The sequence below is a fragment of the Crassostrea angulata genome, chromosome 3 (assembly GCF_025612915.1).
Source record: "Crassostrea angulata isolate pt1a10 chromosome 3, ASM2561291v2, whole genome shotgun sequence".
Taxonomy (NCBI): Eukaryota; Metazoa; Mollusca; class Bivalvia; order Ostreida; family Ostreidae; genus Magallana; species Magallana angulata.
The window spans coordinates 40,166,835-40,190,812 of record NC_069113.1 but is presented as its reverse complement, the minus strand read 5'-3'; the positions used below and the strand labels follow the sequence as shown (position 1 = coordinate 40,190,812).

Here is a 23,978-nt window from a genome sequence, read left to right as displayed (position 1 = left end):
GTAGATGTTGGCAGCCTGGCGTGTGCCATTTTTTCTTCAAAATGATTTCTAGCAAGTTATTTAAAATTAAAAACCTTAGAATCTTTGATCACGTATAAATTCACCTTTGAGCAGGGGTAAAACTTTTTTTTTATACCTTCTGCTTTTATATTTTTCTTTTTAATCTTATGTCTGAATTATGATCACCATTATTAGTTGTAAACATATTAACACGAACATATGTTCTTTGTGTAAAACTTGGCATGCTTTATTTGATTGTTATTGTACTAGTATGTTCTTTGTATTACTTGCTGATTTTTGTCATTGTATGATATATTTATTTTTAATAATTTATAATAACTCAGGGAAAGTTTGTTGTTATCTGACGTTACTAAAATTGTTTTACGTGCTGATATTTTGTCATTGTATGATATACCGGTATGCTGTACCATTTTTATGCATAAAGAAATTATCACTGTTGTTATTTTGTTTGATATGCTGATACTACAAGTAGTTTGTAGGTTGTTATTATATGGTGTTACTTTGTCACTGTAAGCTGTTTCTATACATTTGTTCTGAAAGCGTGTCTAAATATATGTTGTTGGTTAGTTCAGCATACTGTTTGCTTGTATTACAGTTTTAAAATATGCAAAATGCTTTTGTAACAAACTGTTTCTCCGTCATAATATGCTGCCAAAGCTCTATGTTATGTTTTGTCATAATACGAGGTTACTTTGCTAATATGTTTACCATTTGTTAGAACATTTTCTATTATATTGTAATATTAGTTTTGTCTTGATATGCAGATACTGTGTCATTGATTAATTAGTTCGTCATTGTTCATCAAATTGAATAAATAAATTAGAAGAGTATATCTCTCGGATTAGGAGCTTACTGGCTATAGCAATAGGAGCAGATTTGATACGAAATAAGCAATCACCCATCCGGCTCACCAACACTGCTGTCCATAAGCCTCTCGAAATGGAAGGCCTTTGGAACAGATAAAAGGTCTGCCTTTCGGATGTGTGACTGTTAATTTTACTAAGCACTGTATATCAACGAGTTCTGCATCAGATGCTACTACACCAGTTTTTCTTTCCTTTTTCTTTTTTTGGGTCGTCTATATCTAAGCAATAGTCATTTTTTGTATTTTTGTCCAAAAAAAATCGCAGTAACTGTTATGTTTTATTTGATTTTATTTTGACTGTATGCCAACATGGTGATGTCAATAAACCATTGAATTGAATTGTTATGTTTTACATATGTGGTTTATCTGTTTCTTGTTCAATATATATCTTCGGGTTTTGTTTCGTCGAACCTGTAAAGGATGCTGAATCTTTCAGATTTTGATGGATTTTCAATGAACAATTATCACAAAGCAGTCACATGAATCATCAATACAAATTAAAGTAAAAACAGACGCTAAAATGATAAGTAACAGCATAAACTGACACCACAATATCTTAACTGGTATAGGACATCTGTCGATGTTAAAGTGGATTAAAGCAAATTATAATTAAAATGTTTTTACTTGTTTAGAATTTTCAAATTTTAACATTTTAAGTGGATACGCCATGAAGGGAGGGGGTGTCGAAATAAGATTTGAACCGTAACTAGGTAACGTTATCATACCGTGAAAAGTTCTTCGACAATCTCATTATCCATGGAGATAGAAGATAAAAGAAACTGGAGAACAATGTATACGGTGATTTTAAATCAATAACAATTGAGTTTTCAGCCGAAATATCAACCTTTAGGGGGTAAATATTTGTAAATGCATGTAGCAAATTAATAGTTATTATTCTAGCGTTCTAACAGTGCTACAAGATAATGTATATTGATCAACATTTGTTAGCCACACCGAACTTTTTAAGTTTAAATGGAACTCGTTTGACGAGACCTTATCGGATCGACAGCAATATTGAATTAATGTCCCCTGTATACACGTCTTAAATAACCAGCTTGGAAAAAAATTCAACTTGATTGGACTTGCTTAATGGTTATAGGTGAATTCGTGTTCTTGACTTCATTTAAATCTACATGGAATCGAATATTTGTTTTTGTCACGGATACTGAAATGAAGATCTTGGGACTTGAAATGTCTGATTCTTTTGATACCTGAGGAAATAGATTGTGTTATTGTAAGAATACGGGATTATTAATAGAGTGAAAGAAGATATTGTTGACCATGTTGTGTTTTCCGTAGTCATGACCGGAGGTGAGAAAATGCAGGATTCCGGAACACAATCGGAAAATCTACAGGTAAACACGGGATGCTGTCATTTCATGGATACGCATCAAGTATCCGTTTTAATCCGACTCGTGGGATTATGAATATTAATTGCTTCATCGCCTCTATTAACACGGCGATCAATCGTTGTCAAGATGTGAGGTGTCGATTTGACACAGATTTCATAATTCATGTCAAAGATGGCTCTTTGTTTTTCTTCGTTCGTCTTAGGACGAGTCGGTTGTTGAGAGAGAAGCGCTATTCAATCTGACACGAAGTGGGGTCTTCTCTCACGCAACCACGCCAGTCTGTCACGGCTCTCGATTATCTGTTAATGATAAGACAAGGAAACTCATTATTAATAAGTTGACAACCATAATTAATTGATATGTTTACATAGAGCCAGGTATAGACAACATGGTTTTATATCGTTAGCAACAGGAGTTATTTCGATTTTTTTTTGTTCTGCAAATAATACGAAAGAGCTTTAGAATTGTTTTGCAAATAATAGCTGCTCCTATATTTATTATATATCTTCTCTTTAAATCTCCGGTATCCATTGCAGTTACTCTACTTTGTATCCAAAACGGATATTGACTGTAAAAGGTTGTGCTTTTGCAAAACTAAGTAGGTCTGCTTGATCAGTAGAAAAAAATGTCTTGCACAAGAGAAATCGAGAAAACACGTTTTGGGCTTTGGGCGAAGCCATTTCACATTAAAAGTGTGAACATGTTTTGTCCCACGTACAATGGCCACAGCGGGATTAAATTTGGAAAAGCGCTTAATGTACATAAGAGGAAAAATAATAATTAAAATAATAATTGCATAAAGAAGCCAAGCAGATTGGTCTCAATTATAATCCGATTATGTTGTTAAATCGGAAAACCATGAAAATATAAGCCTTCCGTTTTTGGGGAGTGTTAAAAATTATAATTTCACTTTTAAACAACTTAAAACATTAATTTTGTTTTGAAACGAATCTGTGGAAAGCTTATGTTCACATAGGCGAAACAAAACCCAACTAAAATCAATATTCTCACAGAAACGGCAATTTTGTAGAAAGCATTTTGATCAGTTTGGTACATGTATGTAACACATCAATATGAATTATTAAGTAATGTTCAATTTCTACTTGCAAATATATTAAATTTTTAACTTTAAGTTTTAATATTTGATGAACCATTTTTTTTTTTACATCGAGACCTTGCAGCCTACTTATTTTACTAGATTTAATCACCTTAGACAAAATGGCGTCAACACAAAAGAGGGTTTCAACCAACATGCTATTGAATACATAACTTTATAACCTTGATTTGTGGCTCAACAACAAAGGCTTTTTTTGGCAAAGATTTAAAACAATTGAAATCGGGTTTATGTGTTGGATCGATATTATGCTGTGATATGGGGGCCACTGATAAGCCGGAGTTGCGTCGGCGGGTCCGATAACAACAGTGGTTATAGGCCGTACCGCAATTGCATAACCTAGGAAGAGAATGGTTGCATCCAGACTGCATGATGTCTGGCGACTTTTGTCTTGAGACGTGTGGGTGAATGGAACTCATGATCTTCTTGTTTTATATCGGATAAACCTGTTGAGTACCACTTTAACATGTTAAGAAAAGATTTAACCTTGCCAAATATACACCGCTGTAAAAATGGCGTTATGAATTGCAATTGTTATATATAGGGCATGTTAGGCCTATATTCCATGGTAAATATTCAGATGACCAGTATTATTGTTGATAATTTTATGCATACCAAAATAGCTGCTTAATTTTATTTATTTTTTCAAAGTTTTAATTATAATTGGAGCTATTGCGTTCATAGACTTATGAATTCAACTCTCAGATGCAAGGCATATAGTGCAAAGGCCCAGTAGTTAGATGCAAATTTACCTTTGAATTACGAATAAACTGCTGCTTCGAACAAAATATGATAATCCATTGGAAAGTCATATTCAGTGGTCCCTGAGCAGCGTTCATTGAGTGGAAAAGAAATCAAATAGTCCACACAAAGCCTGCCAATAAAAAATCCAATACATACATTAGTGGACGATGGTCTATCGTGATTTCACAAAGACAAGCTGAATTCAATCAAGAATTTCCTGCTGCCAGAGAAAAGAAAATGGCGTGCTAAGTGATGAAGTGTCAGGTCCTTTTAATTAAAACGATGCTAATGGAGACTTAGCTTCCAAATCAATGGCCGACAGACCAATAAAGGTTTCTTAGCAAAAGTACATGAAAGATAGAATTCCCTTCAAACGAAAATTACTAAACGTTTGTTAGAAGCTGTCGATCGTCTTTTAGCGGCTTTTTCGAGCAAAAGTTATTGAAGGATCTTGTAAGTGTTCTCTTTATTTTTCTCACAAACAGGAAAAGGCTGGCTTTAGTTTCTTACCCTAAAAACAGAATTTATTGGTTATTCTGTTGCTCTTGAAGTAGTTCATATTGTAACCAATTGCCTCGCTGAATAATTGATAAGAATGTGGCTACCACTTACGTGAGTGCCATAAGATCCCATTCTCGAGCCACAATTATCTTTAAGACTTGCTCTCCATCGTCAACAAAGGCTGGTTTTCAGATTCTCAGAACATGAATTTTTCGTTTCTTATCCAGATTCCTCTGGAGTCGGTACCGGAGGAGCCAGATGAGGATTCTGGTCAGAACCTAACCACGCTACAGCGGGAGGTCTCCACCCCCAATGTACGGATCCCCTCGCAATCCGCCCGCGCCACGCTCGTCAGGACTCCCGCCACGAGAGAGAAAACGACGTCGCCCTTAGTGTTCCATGAAGAAGACGAGGAGAAAAAAGATGAAGAGAAGAATATTTTAATCACAGAAATAAAACCCACAGAGTACCAGGAGGTACAGTTTGAGGTGGATGTGGAGCAGGGAGAGGATTCTTTCTCTGAGGAAGAGAGCGTGGAACTCAAAGACCTAGTGGTGGAACCGATAGAGGCGGAACCCAAGGAGGAGGACTATGACACCGACCTCGAAATCGAGGGTGAGTACTGATTGACTACACTACAGTATAGGGCTCAACTGTAGTAGGAATTCGGACTTTATCTTAGTAGGATTGTATTGCAGTAGAACTTTATCATTGTAGGACTCTATCGTAGTAGGACTTTTTCATAGTAAGCCTATATTGATGTAGGACTTTATATATCACAGTAGGACTATATCGTAGTAGGATTTTATCATAAACTGACTCTATTATAGTCGGACACTATTAAAGTAGGAATATATTCTAGACGCAATTACTAAATTATCGAAGTGGGTATTATTTAATGATTACAAGGTTTCCCTTACATTATTTTGAATCATGGTGCTTTTGCTATAGTATTGTATATATGTTTCATTACATGTGATAATTTGAATTAATTCTCTTGATCTATATCAATTATTTATGAGATGAAAGTACAACATTATCGGATGATTCGTCTTTTGGATGAAATAGAAAGAAAACAAATGAACAATAATGTATATATATATTTTTGATAACTTTTGCAGAGGAAGCATTTGTACATGATACAAGCGGTCGATCTCACTACACAAAAATATGTAACCAGCTTGGACTGGTTCCTATAAACTACTTCATGCGTCACATCCAAGATACAGAGCTAGCAATGAGGTACCACGGACTTGGACCCAGTGCAGCAAGGGCTATTGCACTAGTGTTAAAGGTAGGCTTCTTTATACAAATGTATTCACTCTGCAGTATTGTGCTATCTTCATCCCAACAAAGTCATATAAAGTGCAAAGTACACTTAATTAAAAAGGCTGGACGCTCAACAAAAATAACCGTCAAGTCTTTTTAAATTTTAGATATGATTTTTAGCCATAATTTTTATTAACCTAAATATTTTAGATTATTTTCTATTATCTTTTATGGAGCTCCTCATCTAAAAGAGATAAATATAGTTTCAAAATAGTTACGACCACCCGAATTAAAGAATTTGATATCTTTCAATCACGAAGTCATTTTTTTAGGACACAATCACACTTGAAAAACTTGATTTGCGGGGAAACTGGATTGAAGGGGAGGGTGGTGAAGCGGTAGCGCGTATGTTGGAGGAAAATGATTACGTCACAGATGTGGTGAGCATCCTTAAAAACCCTCTCAAATTTAAATTCTTTTTTTTGTTGCGGAAACCTATCAATACTTACATGTACATGATTAAATGTGTGCTTGTAGTGCCTTGCAGACAACAGACTTGGACTTATGGGTGCTCAAAGTTTATGTAGAATGCTCAATACAAATGCAGGTCTTCGCAGACTGGATATATCAGGTAGGAGAACAGCCGTGTCGCTATGTATGTCACTGGAACACTAAATAAATAAATATACGCGCAGATTAAATTTGTTACATAATTCACAGTCCCTAACCACAAAGATTGATGGTTGTTAAGGCATCTCATTGTTAATTGGCTGACAAATGAGAAATATACTAGTAACCTTTGATTTAAAAAAAATCATGGTGTTCAGATAGCCTTGTATAAATATAGTTTACAGGTGCGTGGGTTTTTATCCCACAATCATAAAACATATTGCCTCTTTATTTAAACCGTGCAATATATCTTTTCTTTTCAGACAATGGGTTTGGGACGGTAGAGGCGGCTGTGATTGCCCAGGCTTTAGAGGTATAGGATCATTTTTTATGAACTTTTACACGATAAGCAAATCTAATCTCATACAATCAACATGCCAAAAAAAATCTTCCTGTTTTCAAATGTCTGTAAAACACCCTAGATTTACAAGCCCACCGTGTCTTTAAAACCCGCCAATTTGTCATTGTCCTGACCTTTACACAAATCAGAGCAGGTGTAATGAAACCTTAGCATGTACCAATGCCTTGCTCTTTCTGTTCACTGTCTCATTTTACAGGTATTATCGCTTTGGATTTCCTGAAATATTGTAATTATGTCAGACGGACGATCGCGAGCCCAAACCTCCTTCTGGGAATTATGTTTTCATTTTTTTTCTTGTCCTCTTTTCATTGCAGACAAACAAGTATCTTAAAGTGCTGAACCTGAGTCACAATCGCTTCGATGAACAGGCTGGAGAGATTCTGGGTCCTGCCATAGGTACGAAGATAATCCCTCATGCTCCTAATGACACTTATAATGTATCTCTAATGACACTGATAGTGTATCTCTAATGACACTGGTAGTGTATCCCTAATGACACTGATAGTGTATCTCTAATGACACTACCCTCTAATGACACTGGTAGTGTATCTCTATTAAATGACACTGATAGTGTATCTCTAATGACACTGATAGTGTATCTCTAATGACACTGGTAGTGTATCTCGAATGACACTGATAGTGTATCTCTAATGACACTGATAGTGTATCCCTAGTGACACTGATAGTGTACCTATCTGCCTTACGACAAACGATAGCGGAACAGTGTGAGAGAACACAAAACCTTTCGATATATACCTATACACGATATTTGTTATCACAAGACATTTCATATTAATTCTGACCACATGTTCGATAACCTGGGTTTAAAAGTTTTTCAAGAGGAAGCTCAGACTTTTCTGTACTATTTCTACAGGTGCCAACGATATCTTAGATGTTCTGGATTTGAGCTGGAACTGTCTGCGACAAAAAGGTGCAATCTCTGTTGCAAAGGGAATCAAGGTAATTCAAGTAAAGTTTCAATGCATTTCCGACATTAGAAGACTGATCTTATGGTTTATTTACTCTGCTCTCCTCCTCCCTCTCTACAGGAAAACGTACGGTTAAAGAAATGCAGTCTGGCATGGAACGGGTTTGGACCAGAAGGGGGCGCTGCGATCGCCGATGCTCTGATGACCAACAATTCTCTCCAAGAAATCGACATCAGCGGCAACCGGCTCAGCGCGGACGTAGCCATAAAGGTGGCTAAAGCCATAATGAGTAACGACAATATCAGAATACTCAAGGTTGGTACATGGGATATTACGTGTAAATATTAACGACTGTTGGTTGCTACAAAGTCATAGAAAAATTACCATTGCTTACGGTTTGCAGATGGGTAACAACCTTCTAACAACAGCAGGTGCAATAGCATTAGCAAAGGCTATTAATGAAAGCGAGAGCAGTGAAATGGAGGAACTTGATCTAACGGTATGTGCTAATAAAAACAGTTGATTTATTAGAAAACTTCCGGTAGAATCAATGATATTTGATAAGACTTTATGCTTTAAACTTCCTCAAGGTCAGTGGTCTTTCTTTCAGGATGTTCCCGTTGAATTTGAGTTCTTACGCATCATTGAAGACATCAAAGCCAAAAGGCCAAACTTCAAAGTAGTCCACGGTCCCATACTGAGAGTGGGAAACACTACAGAAGACCTGGGTAAACCAGCCATTGATCCCAACCCGCGGCGGAAGAAGGACCCCATTATGGTTCTGGACCAGCACATTGTCGTCAATGACTTCCGGTTGCTGGATATCTTAAAGAGATATGACCCTGACAACTCCATGACCCTTGAACCCCAGCAATTCCTTGCGGCCTGCGAGGTACCGTAATACTGCATACTTTAATTTCAAAGCTAATTCAGAAATTGGAATAATTATATGTATTAGTGTGATTGGATGTTGTAAACCGCTGGAACATTGATTTTGTGCTATATTTTAGGAACTAGCCATTCCGTATGATAGAGCTAAAGTAGAGGAAGCTGTTAAACGTTTAGTCGACCAGAAACCCGGAAATGACCAAGGCAGAATCTACTTTGGGTAAACCTATTTTCTTCATGTTTCAAACAGCATATAGAGAGATTTTTGCATGGATGATTGATACCGGTTACAATTGGTTAACTACAATTTTATTCAGGATGTTATCTCTTTTTTTCAGAAACTTTTTTGACCAAGACAAGCTTCAGGAGCACATTAAAAAGTACCAAGAAAAGACCGATAACGAAACTTGAAAGTGGTTCTTTTTCAGGACTGACTTATCATAGAATGACACTCACCAATATTTAACTATGCGACACAGAACTTTATTCTGTGAACATGTTCATTCTCCTGCTGTGCTATTCACATTGTGCCAACCCGACTCCAATTCTGTGCCTAAAATTGGGATAAAAAGGGAAGAAACTGCAGTGCCTTTGTGTTGATAACAAACTCGAATGGTGAAACAAAATGGATTAATACCAAGTATTCTCAAGCACTTAACTGGTCCTAGACTTAATTAGAAGATAGATATTTACTCATTCTACACACACACACACACATATATATATATAAAAATTATTTATATTTGTAGTCTACTGTACTGTTTTTATTTGTATGATCAATTCTTTTTTAATAAAAAAAAATATGACAGGGTATGTTGTGTTGTGTTTTATTAAAACAAGAAGGAGACCATTTCACATACATAAAAATAGAGCAAAACCTCTCATAACAATACAACAGTATATCACATGGTCCTCTTAAAGCATACATAATATAATCAAGTGCTGAGTCCACATTTACATAGCTTTAATTATTTATTCAATATAGGGAGAATAATTTTAAATATATTTAATAGTGTAACTACAATCAATTTATTTTAACTTCCCCCTTTGCTTAAAAAATGTTAATTGCAGTTTAAATTTGTTTTTTTATTACCAAAAAAACATCTGATTCAGAGATTTCATTATTTAATCACTATTTTCAGATTGGGGACTTTTTATTAAAGCACTGTGATGGCAAATAAAAATTTTTCATATTTTAGATTTGCGGCCTGATCCAGCCAGCGGAACGTTTCTCTCATTCCAAATTGTCACACCATCACAAGAACATATTTTCTTCTCTGAGTTCTGGAAAAGCCCAGCAGATCTTGCAATGATACCACAGGAAAGTCTTGAAAAAAGGAAATATATATAATTATAAGGCTGTATATTTATGCATTGTATTTTCCAATATCTCCTCATAATTCAGCTGGATAAAGAAGGCTTTTATATTTTTCAAACAACATTTTTGTTGGATATTTAATACACTTCTCTTATTTATAAAATATCTTCGAATCATATTCCTTTAAACATTGAGGGTAATTTAATACAATTATCAATTCTACTCATTTTTTTATTTCACGAAAGAACATACACTGCAAATGTGCTAGGGTGGTCTTTGGAACAGCCCTGTTGAGCTTTTCGAAGTAAACATTTGAGGCAGTACAAATTGTTTTAACTGGAACTAAGACATGTTATTGACATGGTTTTAAAGCTTTTTACATTCTGTATTGAGTTATAGTTTCATGATCAGTGAGAGGCTAACAGGTATCTGATAATTTACTGATGACATTTGTGGTATATTGTAGAATAATGGCTGCAGCATCTCTTTGATATTGACGATAACTGTAGTAGAACTGTTATTACCGGTACACCCTCTTAAGTTTTATTCAATAATTTCTTCTTTTTAAAGTTATTTTGATAGTTATGTAGGTCTGAGTTTAAACTATTAACTTTAAAGGTTGCTAATGAATACTTTAAACAGGGGTGTGCAATTACAAAATTTGGCCACTAGCCCAGGGGCTAGTGGGAGTACCAAAGTTACTAGCCCAAGATTCAAAGTTACTAGCCCGACTATTTCGGACATGTCGACATTTCATTTTATAAAAAACCCTGTATGATACTAGTATATAATTATTAATATACGAAATATTTATTACTTGCATGTTTTCTGTGGTAGACTAGTTCACAAATATTCAACTTCATTGATCTCTCACATTTTAGTTACAAAATTGGTCAGGGTACCGTTTATATAATAAAACCCAAACATAACATTGTGAATGTGAACAGACTCTATAAAATCACTGCAACTATCTATGTGTGCATGCATTTTATCCTGTTTAATGTCCATTTACAAAATACAACTATGCAATTAATTAAGTAATGGTAAATTTTAATTTAAAATAATGGAAAATGCACAAATAATAATATGCAAAATATGATTTTTTTTTTAATTCACCAAGCAGGTCACTTTAAAATGTGTTCATGAGAATAGTTAGTGCAGAAATTTATAATATCTCTGTAATGCATCTCTCTCTCTCTCTCTCTCTCTCTAAAAAAAAAAAAAAATTAAAAAAGCCAATGAATACATATTAAAGAAAAAGGAATCATTTTACAGTGATGTCACTTGAAACAGCTGCACAGGTAACTACGGAAGCCATGTGCAGTGAGGCGTGACTATCTCGTCTAGCCACTGGTGAGGTCAACACTGTCGGTAAAACTTCAAAGTGTGAAACTTACAGCAGAGTGTTTTTCTCAGAAGAATGTAGCACGAGAAAAAAATGCTTAAGAAATTTTTAGGCTATCATGACTTAAAAGGAGCAGATAACATGCCTCTGTGATAACAATGACGATACACTTTTCCTACTAGGACACTGCAAATTTACCGGCATATTTTGCCAACTCTGGTTATGATTTACTAGCCCGACGGGCTACCACAGTTAATGTTTTTGATAGCCCGACCTCTAAAATCGGTAGCCCCGGGCGTCGGGCGATGGTAATTGCACACCCCTGGACTTATGAATTTTCTGATATCTCTTACTTTTGCTGAATATTTGGGGAGCCTCGATGTACAACGATGGATCGTCCTATCATCTCCCACACTTTTAACCTCTCATTGGTCAGTCTGAAATCAGCTCGCCCATTGGTAGACACTTCAACTTCTCCTAGTTCACCCAATGGCTGAGTAAGAAATATTAGACATCAAATTAAGAACATCATCTTATCTTGAATGAATTTCGAAGGCTTTGGTTTATATTTCAGAATTTACCTTCTCTGTCTGGGGACTTAGTCTCCCAAGTATGTCACCACAGCTGAAATTATTAACATTATCATGTTTTTAACATATACATTTATATTCTCTGTTTAAAGGGAAGTAATTCAGTATTATTTTGAGAAATACGGTAATTAATGTTGAGAAAAGATTTCATTTAAATTCTAATATTTTACCATCTGACAGGGCAGACCCCCTTAAAATAAGTCTTTTTGGCAATCTTAAAGTATTCAAAACAATCAACGAATCTTAAGACTGTAATTACTGATGAAAACTTTTCACTTTTTTTTATTCATTTACAACACCATGAACACATTGCAATATACACACCTGTCACATCCTTGAGAAATGTCGCCTAACTCATGGATGAAAAGTTTGTGTTTTCCCTCTGGAAGTCCATCAATGGTGCCATCAATAATACATTTGGAGGGATTTGATTGGACTAGACGAATGACACCTTGGATGTTGCTGTCACCAGCATTTAATTGTACAACACCAGACTCTAATGGAGTTTCTGAAGAGAAAGATTTTAATATGTCATGTATGTTGAATGAGTTAATAGGCTGTAATTCCTCATTACTGCAGGGTTGTCTCTAAAAATTGAAGTAGAAGGAAGAAATGAAAAAGTAGAAAGGGGTCTGGGGGTCTAGCTTATAGCTAGATTGTGTTTGAAATGCAATAACAGCTGTGTAATTACGTCATTTTAGGTGGGGGAATTCCTTGCCCCTGGGTCTTAAAACAACCCTGTTACTACTTTCAAGTAAGTGAGACTTGTTACCATTGAATCCCCCATAACCCTGGAGAACTGCACTCTTTCCTGTCTTCTCAATCAGAGACTGTACTTGTGAAGAGGTCAGGCTGCTCTCTACAACTACCTGGTCTTTTTTCAAGTCTACATGGACTGATTTCACACCTGTATTCAAAAATGAAAAAGAATGAAAATTCTAATAGCAATAATAAAGTTGTATATACATGTATTCACTGTGGAAAAAAACTAAACAATTTATTTGCATGCAGTAAAGTGCCGTCATGTAAAAAATCAGAAAATGAAGCATGTGTCCAGTTTGTGTGTGGTACGGTTTACATTCCTTCTGGATGCATTTTTTATTACACTGTCTCCCTCACTGTATAAAAGTTTATCAATGATTCCACTTATTGTTCATTTTAGAAAAAAAAACCCACCTATCTAATATCTGTAAACAAAAGTAAACAATCCATAGACTGCAGATGTCACAGATTTGTCTGATCTTGAATTTTCTATGCATTGGTGATGAGAGCAGCAAGTGAAAGTACATTTATTTAATGAATATCGATGCAGTCGCAAATTAATTACACGTACATCCACTCTTAAAATATTGATATATAGTACCTATGTTTTAAATAACTTAGCTGCATGGATGCTGCGCCACCACTTAATAATCATAAGGTGACAGTGAATATACCTTCTACTCCTTGAAGTGAATTCTTTACTGATTTAACACACCCCTCACATGTCATGTTGACTGCAAACTCCATCTGAATAGAAACCAAAAACAAATATTCCGCTGTACTTCTGGCCAGTCAAATACAATTTTTTTAAAGACATCAAACTTGGCAAAAACCATCATTATCAGTATTACATTAGTATTACATTTTGTACTTATCAAGTCAAGTTATACAGTACATGACAAATTGACATTGACTGAAAAAGAATATGCTAACTGTAAAAAGCTTTGCCTCATTCAACCAGATGCTCTGCATGAGTGCATTTGGCTGAATGAGACAATAAACAGCTATACATTCATATTATTTTCTGTAATTCTTTCTTTACAAGGAATCCTTCATAGAAATGGTTGTTGGCTGGTTGGATCTTTCATTAAATAGTAAATAAATTTGATGAGTGTCACATAATGTGAAACTTGCTTCCTTTATTCTTAAGAAAATTAAAGGATGACAAAGCTAGGGTATAACATTTCGTTGCTCATTGTAATTTAACTGTTAGCACTGTAGACATATTATCAGCACATTCTAAATAATGACCCATTTGAGATCAAAGATTGATGATAAATAGATTTTGAATCGCAAATAAAGGAAACAATCATAAATCATGTACAGGAAATTATACAAATTCTAATTTGCAGCATATAAGCAAAGACGTCACGACTTTTAAAAGCAAGTTGCATTAAAATATTACCACAGCATTTTCTTGACCACTGGAAGCCGCCATGTTTGTTCCTCTTTATTCCGGAATTTTATCCCACCATATTCCGATTTTACTAAAACCGGAAGTTTTTGTCACGTGACAATACCCCGCCTGTAAGTTTAAAAGATTGAAGAAAAACGTTTCAAGGTTTATATGTTTAAAGATTGTATAGTTTGCTTAGGTCTCTTTATGAATAGCTCGAAATTGACAATTTGTCATTATATCTTTAACTGACACAAATGTTTCTATGTTCATTTTTTTGCAGAGATGCCGACATGATGCTGTGCAGCATGCGTTGAGCTCTGTGATCACTGATGCATGGCTGTAATATTTGTAAGTCTACTGTGACTTGCTATACTTAGTTTAGATAAAATTATCGGATGCATATATGGAATGAGGGAAACATAGCAAGTATCCATCACGAGTGGACATGATAAAGTGGAGTGGTACCTTATCCACTGACCACTGTGGATGAAACCTTGGCCTTTATCTCCCCACTTCTCTCCGCTGTCTATTAGAAGAATGACGTTTCCTAAGCTGATTATTGTCAAACTCTCATTTGCGTGTTATCATTTGCAGAGTTTGTTTATTATCAGAGTATTAAAAGTCATTGATCAGATCTGAGTTTTTAATGTAATGTATAGCTTAGGGTATTACCAGCTGTTGCATATCAATTTGAAACACAATATAGTGTGTGGCAACCAGGTGTTTATTAAAAAATGTAATTAATGTTTTTTACTCAAATGTTCTCTTCAAGACACAAGTCAGATTTGTTTAATGATGAGTTAAAATATGTCAAATCACTTTCAGCGACCTTTCAACCACTCTTTGGCCTTTGCCGACTTGTCTCAAAATCACCAAGGCCTAAAAAAAATAATTGTGTGTTTAGGGTAACACTGATAAAAAAAATTAGGTTAGGTAGGTAGGGATTTTTTTTTATTTTATCATATTTTTTTGTATGAATCCTAAGAATGTTTGTTTGTTTCATATTTAAAAATGTATTTTTTATTGGAAATAAGATAAAATCAGACATCTATTACAGTGTTTTCCCCAGAAAATTTTTGAAGCATGGGGGGGAAGTTTGTCAGAGTAAGTGCGCGGTGTGGCATTAAAGCGCCTAAGCCGGCGAAATCACTGTGCGTAATAATATAACCATTTGATGAAGCGTAGTACATGATATGTTCTATAATTTATGCATTTTCATGAAATCTACATCAACAAGTATCATTTCAATTTATAATTATATTTTAATATCTGTGTATATTTAGTATACAAATTTTCTGTTTTTTCTGGCAAAACTAATAACATTTTTTTCAAAATCAGTTTTTTAAGAGGTTGGTCCTCACAAGTTTTCACAAAACACAAGAAATATAGATTCACATGGCAGTTCAACATCAGCTTCTGTCCCACTCCTTCTACATATTATAAAGAAGAGATTTTTTTAGGGGGGTGTTGAACAAGAAATAGGCAGAACAAGTCCATACAATTACAGCAAACTTGATTCAACTTATTCTGGGCAGTTAATATTTCTTGTTTAAATTGGGGGTTCATATGAAAGTTTCTGTGATATCTTGACACCAGTCCCCTTCCCCGTTTACATGTATGTACACAGTCAATCATTTTCATAGGCATAAAATATACGATGTTTCTAGTCATGTGACATCGCTTCCGTGCATTTCTGCAAATAACTGTAGTTTTTTTTCTTTATTGTGTACATTTTTTCAAGTTTCAAATATGCTTGCGGCAAATAAAGAGTTCAGGCATATCGAATCCAAGCTAACACCATCGAGTGAACATTGTGCTATTTTTAGATCTTGGAAAATCCACAACATTCGATAATGGCGGAGATGTCGAAAAAAGCACATTATATTAAAACAAGAAGAAATCACGTCTCTATTTATGCATTAATCACCAATTAATAAACTCAGTTTTAATATATCTTAACCATAAGCTAAGTCCTTAAACCGTAAACCACGTGTGCCCCCTTGCTGAGATCGATGTCGAAATTAACTGCGCTCACTGCGGGTGCAAGTGTTTTTCTGAAGTTTGAGCGGAGAAACAACAACTTTATATCTACTAATTACAGTTAAGATGTGTAATAATTGGAAAAAGAATTTTGCTTTGAAATAAACATGCATAGCGGGAAGCATGGCGGCACTGTGTGATGCATGGCGGGGGATCTTCAATGCATGGCGGTACCACCATGCAAAATCGGCCTGGAGAAAAACTGTCTAAAAATGGTAGGATCGGGCCATTTTTGTAGGTTAGGTCGGGTTACCCGAAACACACAACTTTTTTTTTAGGCCCAACCAGGCAATTTGCCAACCCTAATACCAAATTTCTACTATTCCAATAGCAATGTGTTATTTGAATGTTCAAGCAAACCAATATTGACAAAAATGCATTGTCTAAACAAAAATCCTACCTTGTACTAAAATATAATGCAGTTTTCCATTTGATCAGATGCACTATCAGTTCCATTTCTAGGTGAAGATGTTAAGTGGATGATATGGTACTTAAGCCTCTTTTGTATTTTAAGGTTGCATGATAAGTGGAAATCATGACAAAATATCACAGGAAAGAAGATGGAAATGAAATTAGAAAAGCTCTTGGTATGTATTTATGTATATATTTACCAATGTTTCACAGTCACTATAGTGATATATATAATACCATATTTTCCCGACGAATCGTCGATGCGGACAACTAGTCGAATTGCTCATTTTAGGCCAAAATCTTAACAAAATCCTACGATACGTTGATTCAGACAATACGTCGATCTTATCAATTCAAAATGGCATATAAAACTGCAGTAACATTATCAGTGTATGATGCCACAATGTCCCTGATATTGCTACCAACTATTATTAATGATTAACATTGAAACAATTACACTTTATACTTATGCCTCGTATTTTCAAATACCAGCAACATCTACAAAGTCGCTTGCATTGTAAACAATTCCTGAAATCGCATGTTAAGCAAAACTAAACTTACTTTGACAGAAATATTTAATTCCCATGAATTAAAATAATTATCCACTCTGACCATCGCCATTGTATTCGCCATTACATAACCAGCCACCTGTTGACTCGGTGCGTGGTCAATGTTTGTTTAACAATTTCCGTGTCAGAGGCATGCACCTGTCTCGTGTCGGACTTCAAAGAGGGATTTTAAGTGCAGAAAGCTTAGCAATTTCTATGATTTGATGAAACTTGTTTACTTTGTATCCAATAATGCAGTTATTTTTCATACATGTATTAAAAAAAAGACCAAGTGAGGTTTCCATTCCCTTTTCGTTCGAAAAAAATATTTCCAGCATTTATCCCACATTAAGAAGCTAAAGTGATTTTCTCTACCATTCCCTTCTCTTTACTGATGCTGCTAAAAAGTAGGGATGGGACGATCCACCGATGCACCGGTGCATCACAGTATTTATTTTGACGATATTTGGATCGATACATTTATCATTAATACAACGATACCTAAGCCACCTTTTTTTTATTTTCCAAAAATATCCGAGTTTCATATATATATAAACTGTTAGGAAGCTTAATCTGGAGTGTGGAAAACTTTTGGATTACTTGTTTATGAAAAAGTAGTGTATACAGGACTAAAGTAATTTGTAAATTGTGCAACAATCATTTTAAATATAATAAAATTACTTTGGACATGCGGTAATACATCGACAGATTGAATAAATTTTAAACCATTATTCACGTTTTCATTTAGTTGCAATGTATCGTGATATGTATCGTATCGCATCTCATGTATCATGATATGTACCGAATCGGCTAAGTACAGTATCGTCCCAGCCCTACTAAAAAGTGTAAATTCAATTTTTTTTATGAGATTTTCTTTTGCTGTTGATGTTTGAACTTTATGTGATGTTTTTGAGTCAACTATTGTTTTCTAGGTCTTGACAAGGACCAGTGCTTGTTTTGTCTCCAATCAGAAGACAATGAGGAAAAGTTTGGAAGAAAGATCAAAAAGTTTGGATTGACAATCCATTATTTTTGCATGGTAAGAAGTTGATAAAGTAGGTATAATTCAAGAAAACTAAAATTAAGATAGGATGGGATTCTAAAATAAGTTTGAGTATAACACATACTGAACATTTTTTTTCCAGTTGTTTGCAAGTGGCTTAAGCCAGAGAGGAGATTCTGATGAAGATGGCATTTCTGGGTTCTTGCCTGCTGATGTACTAAAAGAACTTAAAAGAGGTCTAAGACTAGTGAGTATTCAGATAACGTAAGGCACGTATAACTCAATACTGCAACTAGTGTTTCTTTAAATTGGGAATGAAATGTACACTACTACATGTAAATCTACTTGCCAAGTTTTTGAAAGCAAAATTTTTTTGTGTGTAAATGGAATCTCTTGCTTTTCCCAATATATTGTCTATTACTGATTAAAATAAAACTTTTTTGTATTTTGTAGAGATGCACATTTTGTAAACAAAAGGGAGCAACTATTGGTTGTGTGGTAGGAAAGTGCAGAACAGTGTTCCATTTCAGTTGTGGAATAAATGGAAAAACCCTGCATCAGTTCTTTGACACATTCAGGTAATCTATCTTTGGAGAATTTTACAAAGATTTTATAATGAAACAAATAATTGCAATGTTACATGTATATGACAAGAATTTTTTTATGTTGATTGTTCCATAAAAGTACAGGAGAAATCACTTTTTAAATACCCATTTTGCTCTGCATATTCTGTAGAACTGTACATATTTATACATGTCATGAGGATTGATGGATTAAAAGCACTGCGTATAATTTCTAAACCCATGTGCATGAATGTACAATGTATGTTGACTTTTCAATTTAAAAATCTACAACATCTGATAAGTATACAGTAAGTTGAGGTACTTACATTACAGTTCTTACTGCCTGGAACACCGACCCCAGCAGACACCGTGCCCAGATACCCAGGAGGCGGAGGTGTCCTGTGCTATCTGCATGAACTCTGTGCTTAACACGCCGTGTCCTGACACTCTAAAGTCCCCATGCTGTAGAGGGTCCTGGTTCCATAGGATGTGTATACAGGTGTGTCATAGTCAGAGGGGAGAAAAACACGCCCTCCATCCCAAAGAGGATTTGGTTGTTTTGTTTTCTAGTATTTTATTCATCAGCATTGTACAGATGAAGTCTGTTTATTTTTAGAAACATGCAACAACAGCTGGGTTACACTTCTTTAAATGCCCGCTGTGTAACAACAAGGATCACTTCCAGGAGGAGATGTTGAGGATGGGAGTCCACATCCCAGACCAGTTAGTGGCTCATATCACACTTTGGGGAGGGGGAGGGGGGTTAAATATTAAATCTTTATGATGTACTTTTCAAATCATATTCTAGTCTAGCAATAGAATTTATTTTTTCTAAAAAAAGAAATGTGGTTAATTTTTAAGTTATTAATGGTTGATGATAATAATTATCATGAAAATGACATTTATTAATTTTGTTTTTTGTACTAACTTTTCGACCGACTTCACAGAGACGCAGCCTGGGAGACGGAGCCCAATGCCTTCACAGACCTGTTGGAGAGGTACCTTCACTGTGACGCCAAGAAGTGTGAGTGTGACAAAGGACGGGACTACAACAAAGATGGAGGGTCAGTGTTTCAACCGCAAAATTTTATGATTTTTTAAGCTGTTGAGGAAAATTGCTTCACTTTGAAAAGGATTATAAAATTTTCATTTTTCATTGATTTTTCTAAATTTTACAGGAAGTGGGAGATTTTGGTTTGTGACTGGTGCGGGTCTACTGGGTCCCATGTAGGGTGTCAGAACATCATCAAAGTTGGCCCAGACGACTACATGTGTCCAGACTGCTATGAAATAGAGAAAAAATGTAAGGGAATCCATTAAGCTTGGTTTTAATATAAAAGAACAGATGCCAATATTTTATTTGAAATTACAATTTTGGATAAGGTTGTTCAAAACTAATTCTATGTTTAACATAGCCCGCACTTGAAGGTTTAGGAGAAATAATTGGTTAAAAAAAAACCAATAAACAAACTCCAATTTTGAATTGAGTTTTTCCAGTAATGATTGTGGTTAAAAAAAATTTTTGTTCTTATTTTATCGCCCTTCCACCTATGTTTGGTATTTTGAAGTGACGTTAAACAATAGAATTACTTTTGGGCGGCCATATTTAAATTTTTTTTTTTTTAATGACTTAATGCAGCTTTTGTTAACAGTATGACAATTTTTATATTCTGCAATTTTTATGTTAAAACTGGAAATAATTTCAATATTTTTTTATTGTTGTCTTATTTTCATAACTCAGGGAATAATGGCAATGGAATCAAAAAGAAAAAGACAGGAAAGAAAATGCTTCCATCTCCACGAGCAAACAAGCGACTTGTAGACACAGCCCTTGGAAACAAAGGTAAAAGTGAATACCAACAGCAAGCCAAAGGCTTTAGAAAATTAAAGGCGTCAGCTTCACAGTTTGAAGTGTTGTCTGGAGATGAATGTTCCAGTTCAGAAACCTCTTTAGTGCTTAGTCCTGGAAACAGTCTGTCAGATTTCAGTGCTGGGGTGTTTGAGTCACCAGGAAAACATGAGAGTATCATATCACCAATGTCGCTGTCCAAGTGCAGTGGAAAATCCAGGGTTGTAAACAAGGAGTTGAAGTTTGTGCCATCAGCAGCTACCTCTAAAAAGCACTCCGTGAGTAAAGCTGTTGACCTGCAAGATGAAGAGGTGGATGTCGTGGGAGTAGATAATAAATGCGAGTCTTTAGCTGCATCACTAAAGAAGAAGGCTTCTCCAGGTTCTGCCTCTCAAACAAAAGCAAAGGGCTATGTGTATCTAGATGATGGGACAAATTCCATGGAGGAGACGAGAGAAAAGAGGAGGATGAAGAGGAAAAAGAAGCAGCAAGAAAGCATTCGTAAGCTGTTGAGGTTGGACATAGACATGACATGGACAGATGTGGACTCGTCGGATTCTGAATCAGAGTCGAGGCCTAAGAAATTAAGGAGAAGAAACTCGGTATTCTCTAGCAGCAACGTGGACTCGCAAGGGGAGACAAGGAGGAAATCAAGATCAAAGGCTTCAGCAACAGTGACTTGTAGCTCTGAGGACCAGAAGAAAGACTTCTCTGCTGGATATAACATTGATGATGCTGAACCTGCTGTGAATAGATCAGGGTCAGGCTCTCAGAAAATTCAATTGACTTTTTCCCAGTACAACTCATCCATTGTTGATGATGGTGCTAAAAATGGAGTTTTAAAACGGCTATTACAAGAACCCAAAATCTCTCTAGATCAAAATGTAGATGTTTGTTTCAATGAAAAAATTATTCCTGGTATTGTACCCAAGGACAGTGCTTCTTACAAAAATGCAACAGGAACACTTATGAATGGAAAGTTGGGTCTGAAGAGGTCTTCAAATGAAAGGTCAGGACAGGTAGGGAGAGGCAGGAAAACTTCCAAAGGGAAATTAAAATATAAAATGAATCCCAACCAAATGCTGATTAAACAGTGGCTGGAAATAGGCAATGAAAGGCCAAAAGTGGAGAAAAAAGAGTTTTCCCCTGATACTGGCAACACCAGAAGCGGAGAAAAACCGAAGAAAACCACCCTCAAAATCAGATTTAAAGGTAAAACTTTTATTATGATGAATCGTCATATTAGACCAAGCACTTCCTTTAAGGAAAACTTGGAGGCAGGAGAGAACACTTCTGACCAAGGCTGTTATTCAATGTCACCAATTAAAGATGGTAAGAGGTGGCGGCAAACGAAAGGGCAAGAGATAGTTGATCCACTAGCTAGTCCGCCTGATGGGATAAAGGAGTCTATGGAGCTGTGGAGAGAAGCCAAAAAGATGGTGTATACAGAGAGGAAAAGAAGTACTAGTATTTTGGAGCATAGTTTTGTCAAATCGCCTAGAACATTCCCAAAAAAGAAGCGATCTCGACTAGAATCTCTGATCAGATTTCCAGATGATACCATCACCACTTACGAAGAGCAACACATTTACTCCAATCTGAATGTGAAGTGTTCCTTAGCTGACAAGTTTGAATACTGTGGGAGAAAAACGAAAAACAGTGACTCTAATTCTATGGATATGTCAACCCTGACCTTTATTGATGCTCACTCTCTCCTGAGTGATGGGGAGGTGTCCATGCCTAAGTTGTCCCCAATAGAAATGGAGGATGGGGTCCTCATTATGCCAGACAAGAACAGGGATGACCCCCAGGTCTCGCCCGTGGGGGACACTCACCACTGCATGGTAGTGAACCTACAGCCCAGACCAATGGACATTCACAAGAGAGCAGGGAGTCTGTCTCCCTCCACTACAAACAACAGCGAGACCAGCTTGTCGGACGAAGAGAGGATCACAGGGGTAGGGTCCTACCCGACCAGACTAGCCATCACACGCAGTATGTCCGATGTCAAGTGTTAAAATAGCCTTCACACGCAGTATGTCTGACATCAAGTGTTAAAATAGCCATCCTACGCAGTATCTTTGATGTCCAGTGTTAGGAATAGACATCACACATGCTGGTAATATATCCAACAATCAGTGTTAAGAAAGCCATCACACGCAGTATGTCCAATGTCAAGTGTTAAAATAGCCATCACACGCAGTATGTCCAATGTCAAGTGTTAAAATAGCCATCACACGCAGTATGTCCAATGTCAAGTGTTAAAATAGCCATCACACGCAGTATGTTTGACATCCAGTGTTGATCTATAAGCAGAAAAAAAATTGAAATGTTACATATTTATGTTTTATTGAATGCTAATTTCTTTACCGTCGGTTTATCTCTGATCTTTTCAAAGAATGATACAATATAACGTGAATATGTTTTATTGAATGCTTACTTGTCAGATCCTTTTTTTTTTTCTAATTCAGATTAATAAAGCATGTTTCCTTTTCTGAACCTACATGTACATTGAATCAAATGGTCTTTTGAAGTTCATCATTTTATGTACATCGTGTTGATTTAATAATTACGTAAAATGCATTCTTAGGATTGATATTTGATGATAGGCTAGTTCTGCTTTTGGGGTTTGAATGTTTAAAGTATGGTAGATAATGTATACTGTGTATACACCAGTAATGTGTTCAATAAACATGTGTATAGCTTGTATTGATCAAATATTGGATTTTGAATGAATTATTATCCTATTGTTATACTTCATGAATTTTCTTCGCAACTTTAATTTTTGTAATTTAAGGAATTGGGTTGTAGAAATAAAAAATATTTATTCTGAAGGCTTAAAATAAATAAATAGAATTTTGATTATCAAATTTTTTTTTAAAGGGATAGTAAGATTCCTTGTACAATGCATGGATGTTTTCTAGAGGCCCTGTGCAGTATATGTGATATGCACCTTGCAAGCTTCTTATAACAACATGTTCATGTAAATTTTTAAATTTTATTGATTTTTCTTTTATCTGTCATATAATTGTATGTATACCTGTGTACAGATTGGACAGTTAAAGTGATTTTTACATCAACTAGATATTTTTGTGTTATATGTTAATTACTAATGTTACAAAAAAACAAACCTGCATTTTGAATTGGAATCTTGGATAAATCATTCCCCTTTAATGAGGCTGCTTTTCTGTCATTCATCTAAATTTTTTCCAAAGGAAAAATCTTTGTAATGGTTAAAATGGCGAGTGGGCAGGCAGGCGCTGCCAAAAAGGGTATCCCAATTGTATGGATGACTCAACAGTTTTTAAGATGGGCAGTTGTTGTTCTGCAGATCAATTGTACATAGCATATTACACTGTACTTGGATTGTAATTATTTATAATTTATGAAAAAGATATCGGCTGTTGAACTTGGTCACTCTCTCGCAGAATATTGCG

The 23,978-nt window shown here is 35.5% G+C and overlaps 3 protein-coding genes across 5 annotated transcripts; 2 read left to right on the top strand and 1 right to left on the bottom strand.

Moving 5' to 3' along the window:
• Window positions 1–1,647: 1,647 nt before the first annotated feature.
• LOC128177167 (leucine-rich repeat-containing protein 74B-like) lies at window positions 1,648–9,526 on the top strand. Its single transcript, XM_052843752.1, has 13 exons — window positions 1,648–2,241; window positions 4,825–5,212; window positions 5,719–5,891; window positions 6,199–6,306; window positions 6,404–6,497; window positions 6,799–6,848; window positions 7,211–7,292; window positions 7,771–7,856; window positions 7,946–8,140; window positions 8,229–8,324; window positions 8,436–8,717; window positions 8,836–8,933; window positions 9,052–9,526. The coding sequence occupies exons 1-13, from the start codon at window positions 2,188–2,190 to the stop codon at window positions 9,122–9,124; spliced, it is 1,779 nt and encodes a 592-aa protein (XP_052699712.1). The 5' UTR covers window positions 1,648–2,187; the 3' UTR covers window positions 9,125–9,526.
• On the bottom strand, window positions 9,052–14,232 carry LOC128177171 (copper chaperone for superoxide dismutase-like). Its single transcript, XM_052843754.1, has 7 exons — window positions 14,134–14,232; window positions 13,403–13,475; window positions 12,739–12,873; window positions 12,291–12,474; window positions 11,958–12,000; window positions 11,730–11,869; window positions 9,052–10,040 (listed from the first exon to the last, which is right to left on the bottom strand). The coding sequence occupies exons 1-7, from the start codon at window positions 14,164–14,166 to the stop codon at window positions 9,902–9,904; spliced, it is 747 nt and encodes a 248-aa protein (XP_052699714.1). The 5' UTR covers window positions 14,167–14,232; the 3' UTR covers window positions 9,052–9,901.
• LOC128177166 (uncharacterized) lies at window positions 12,484–23,719 on the top strand. 3 transcript variants are annotated; one of them, XM_052843751.1, is made up of 11 exons: window positions 12,484–12,501; window positions 14,408–14,475; window positions 16,682–16,754; window positions 18,059–18,165; window positions 18,272–18,376; window positions 18,583–18,707; window positions 19,026–19,191; window positions 19,309–19,415; window positions 19,640–19,756; window positions 19,871–19,995; window positions 20,434–23,719. In XM_052843751.1, the coding sequence occupies exons 3-11, from the start codon at window positions 16,703–16,705 to the stop codon at window positions 22,557–22,559; spliced, it is 3,030 nt and encodes a 1,009-aa protein (XP_052699711.1). In that variant the 5' UTR covers window positions 12,484–12,501; window positions 14,408–14,475; window positions 16,682–16,702; the 3' UTR covers window positions 22,560–23,719. The 3 variants fall into 3 exon arrangements, with proteins under 3 accessions (XP_052699711.1, XP_052699710.1, XP_052699709.1); XM_052843750.1 differs by lacking the exon at window positions 12,484–12,501 and adding an exon at window positions 14,179–14,255; XM_052843749.1 differs by lacking the exon at window positions 12,484–12,501 and adding an exon at window positions 14,228–14,289.
• Window positions 23,720–23,978: the final 259 nt, after the last annotated feature.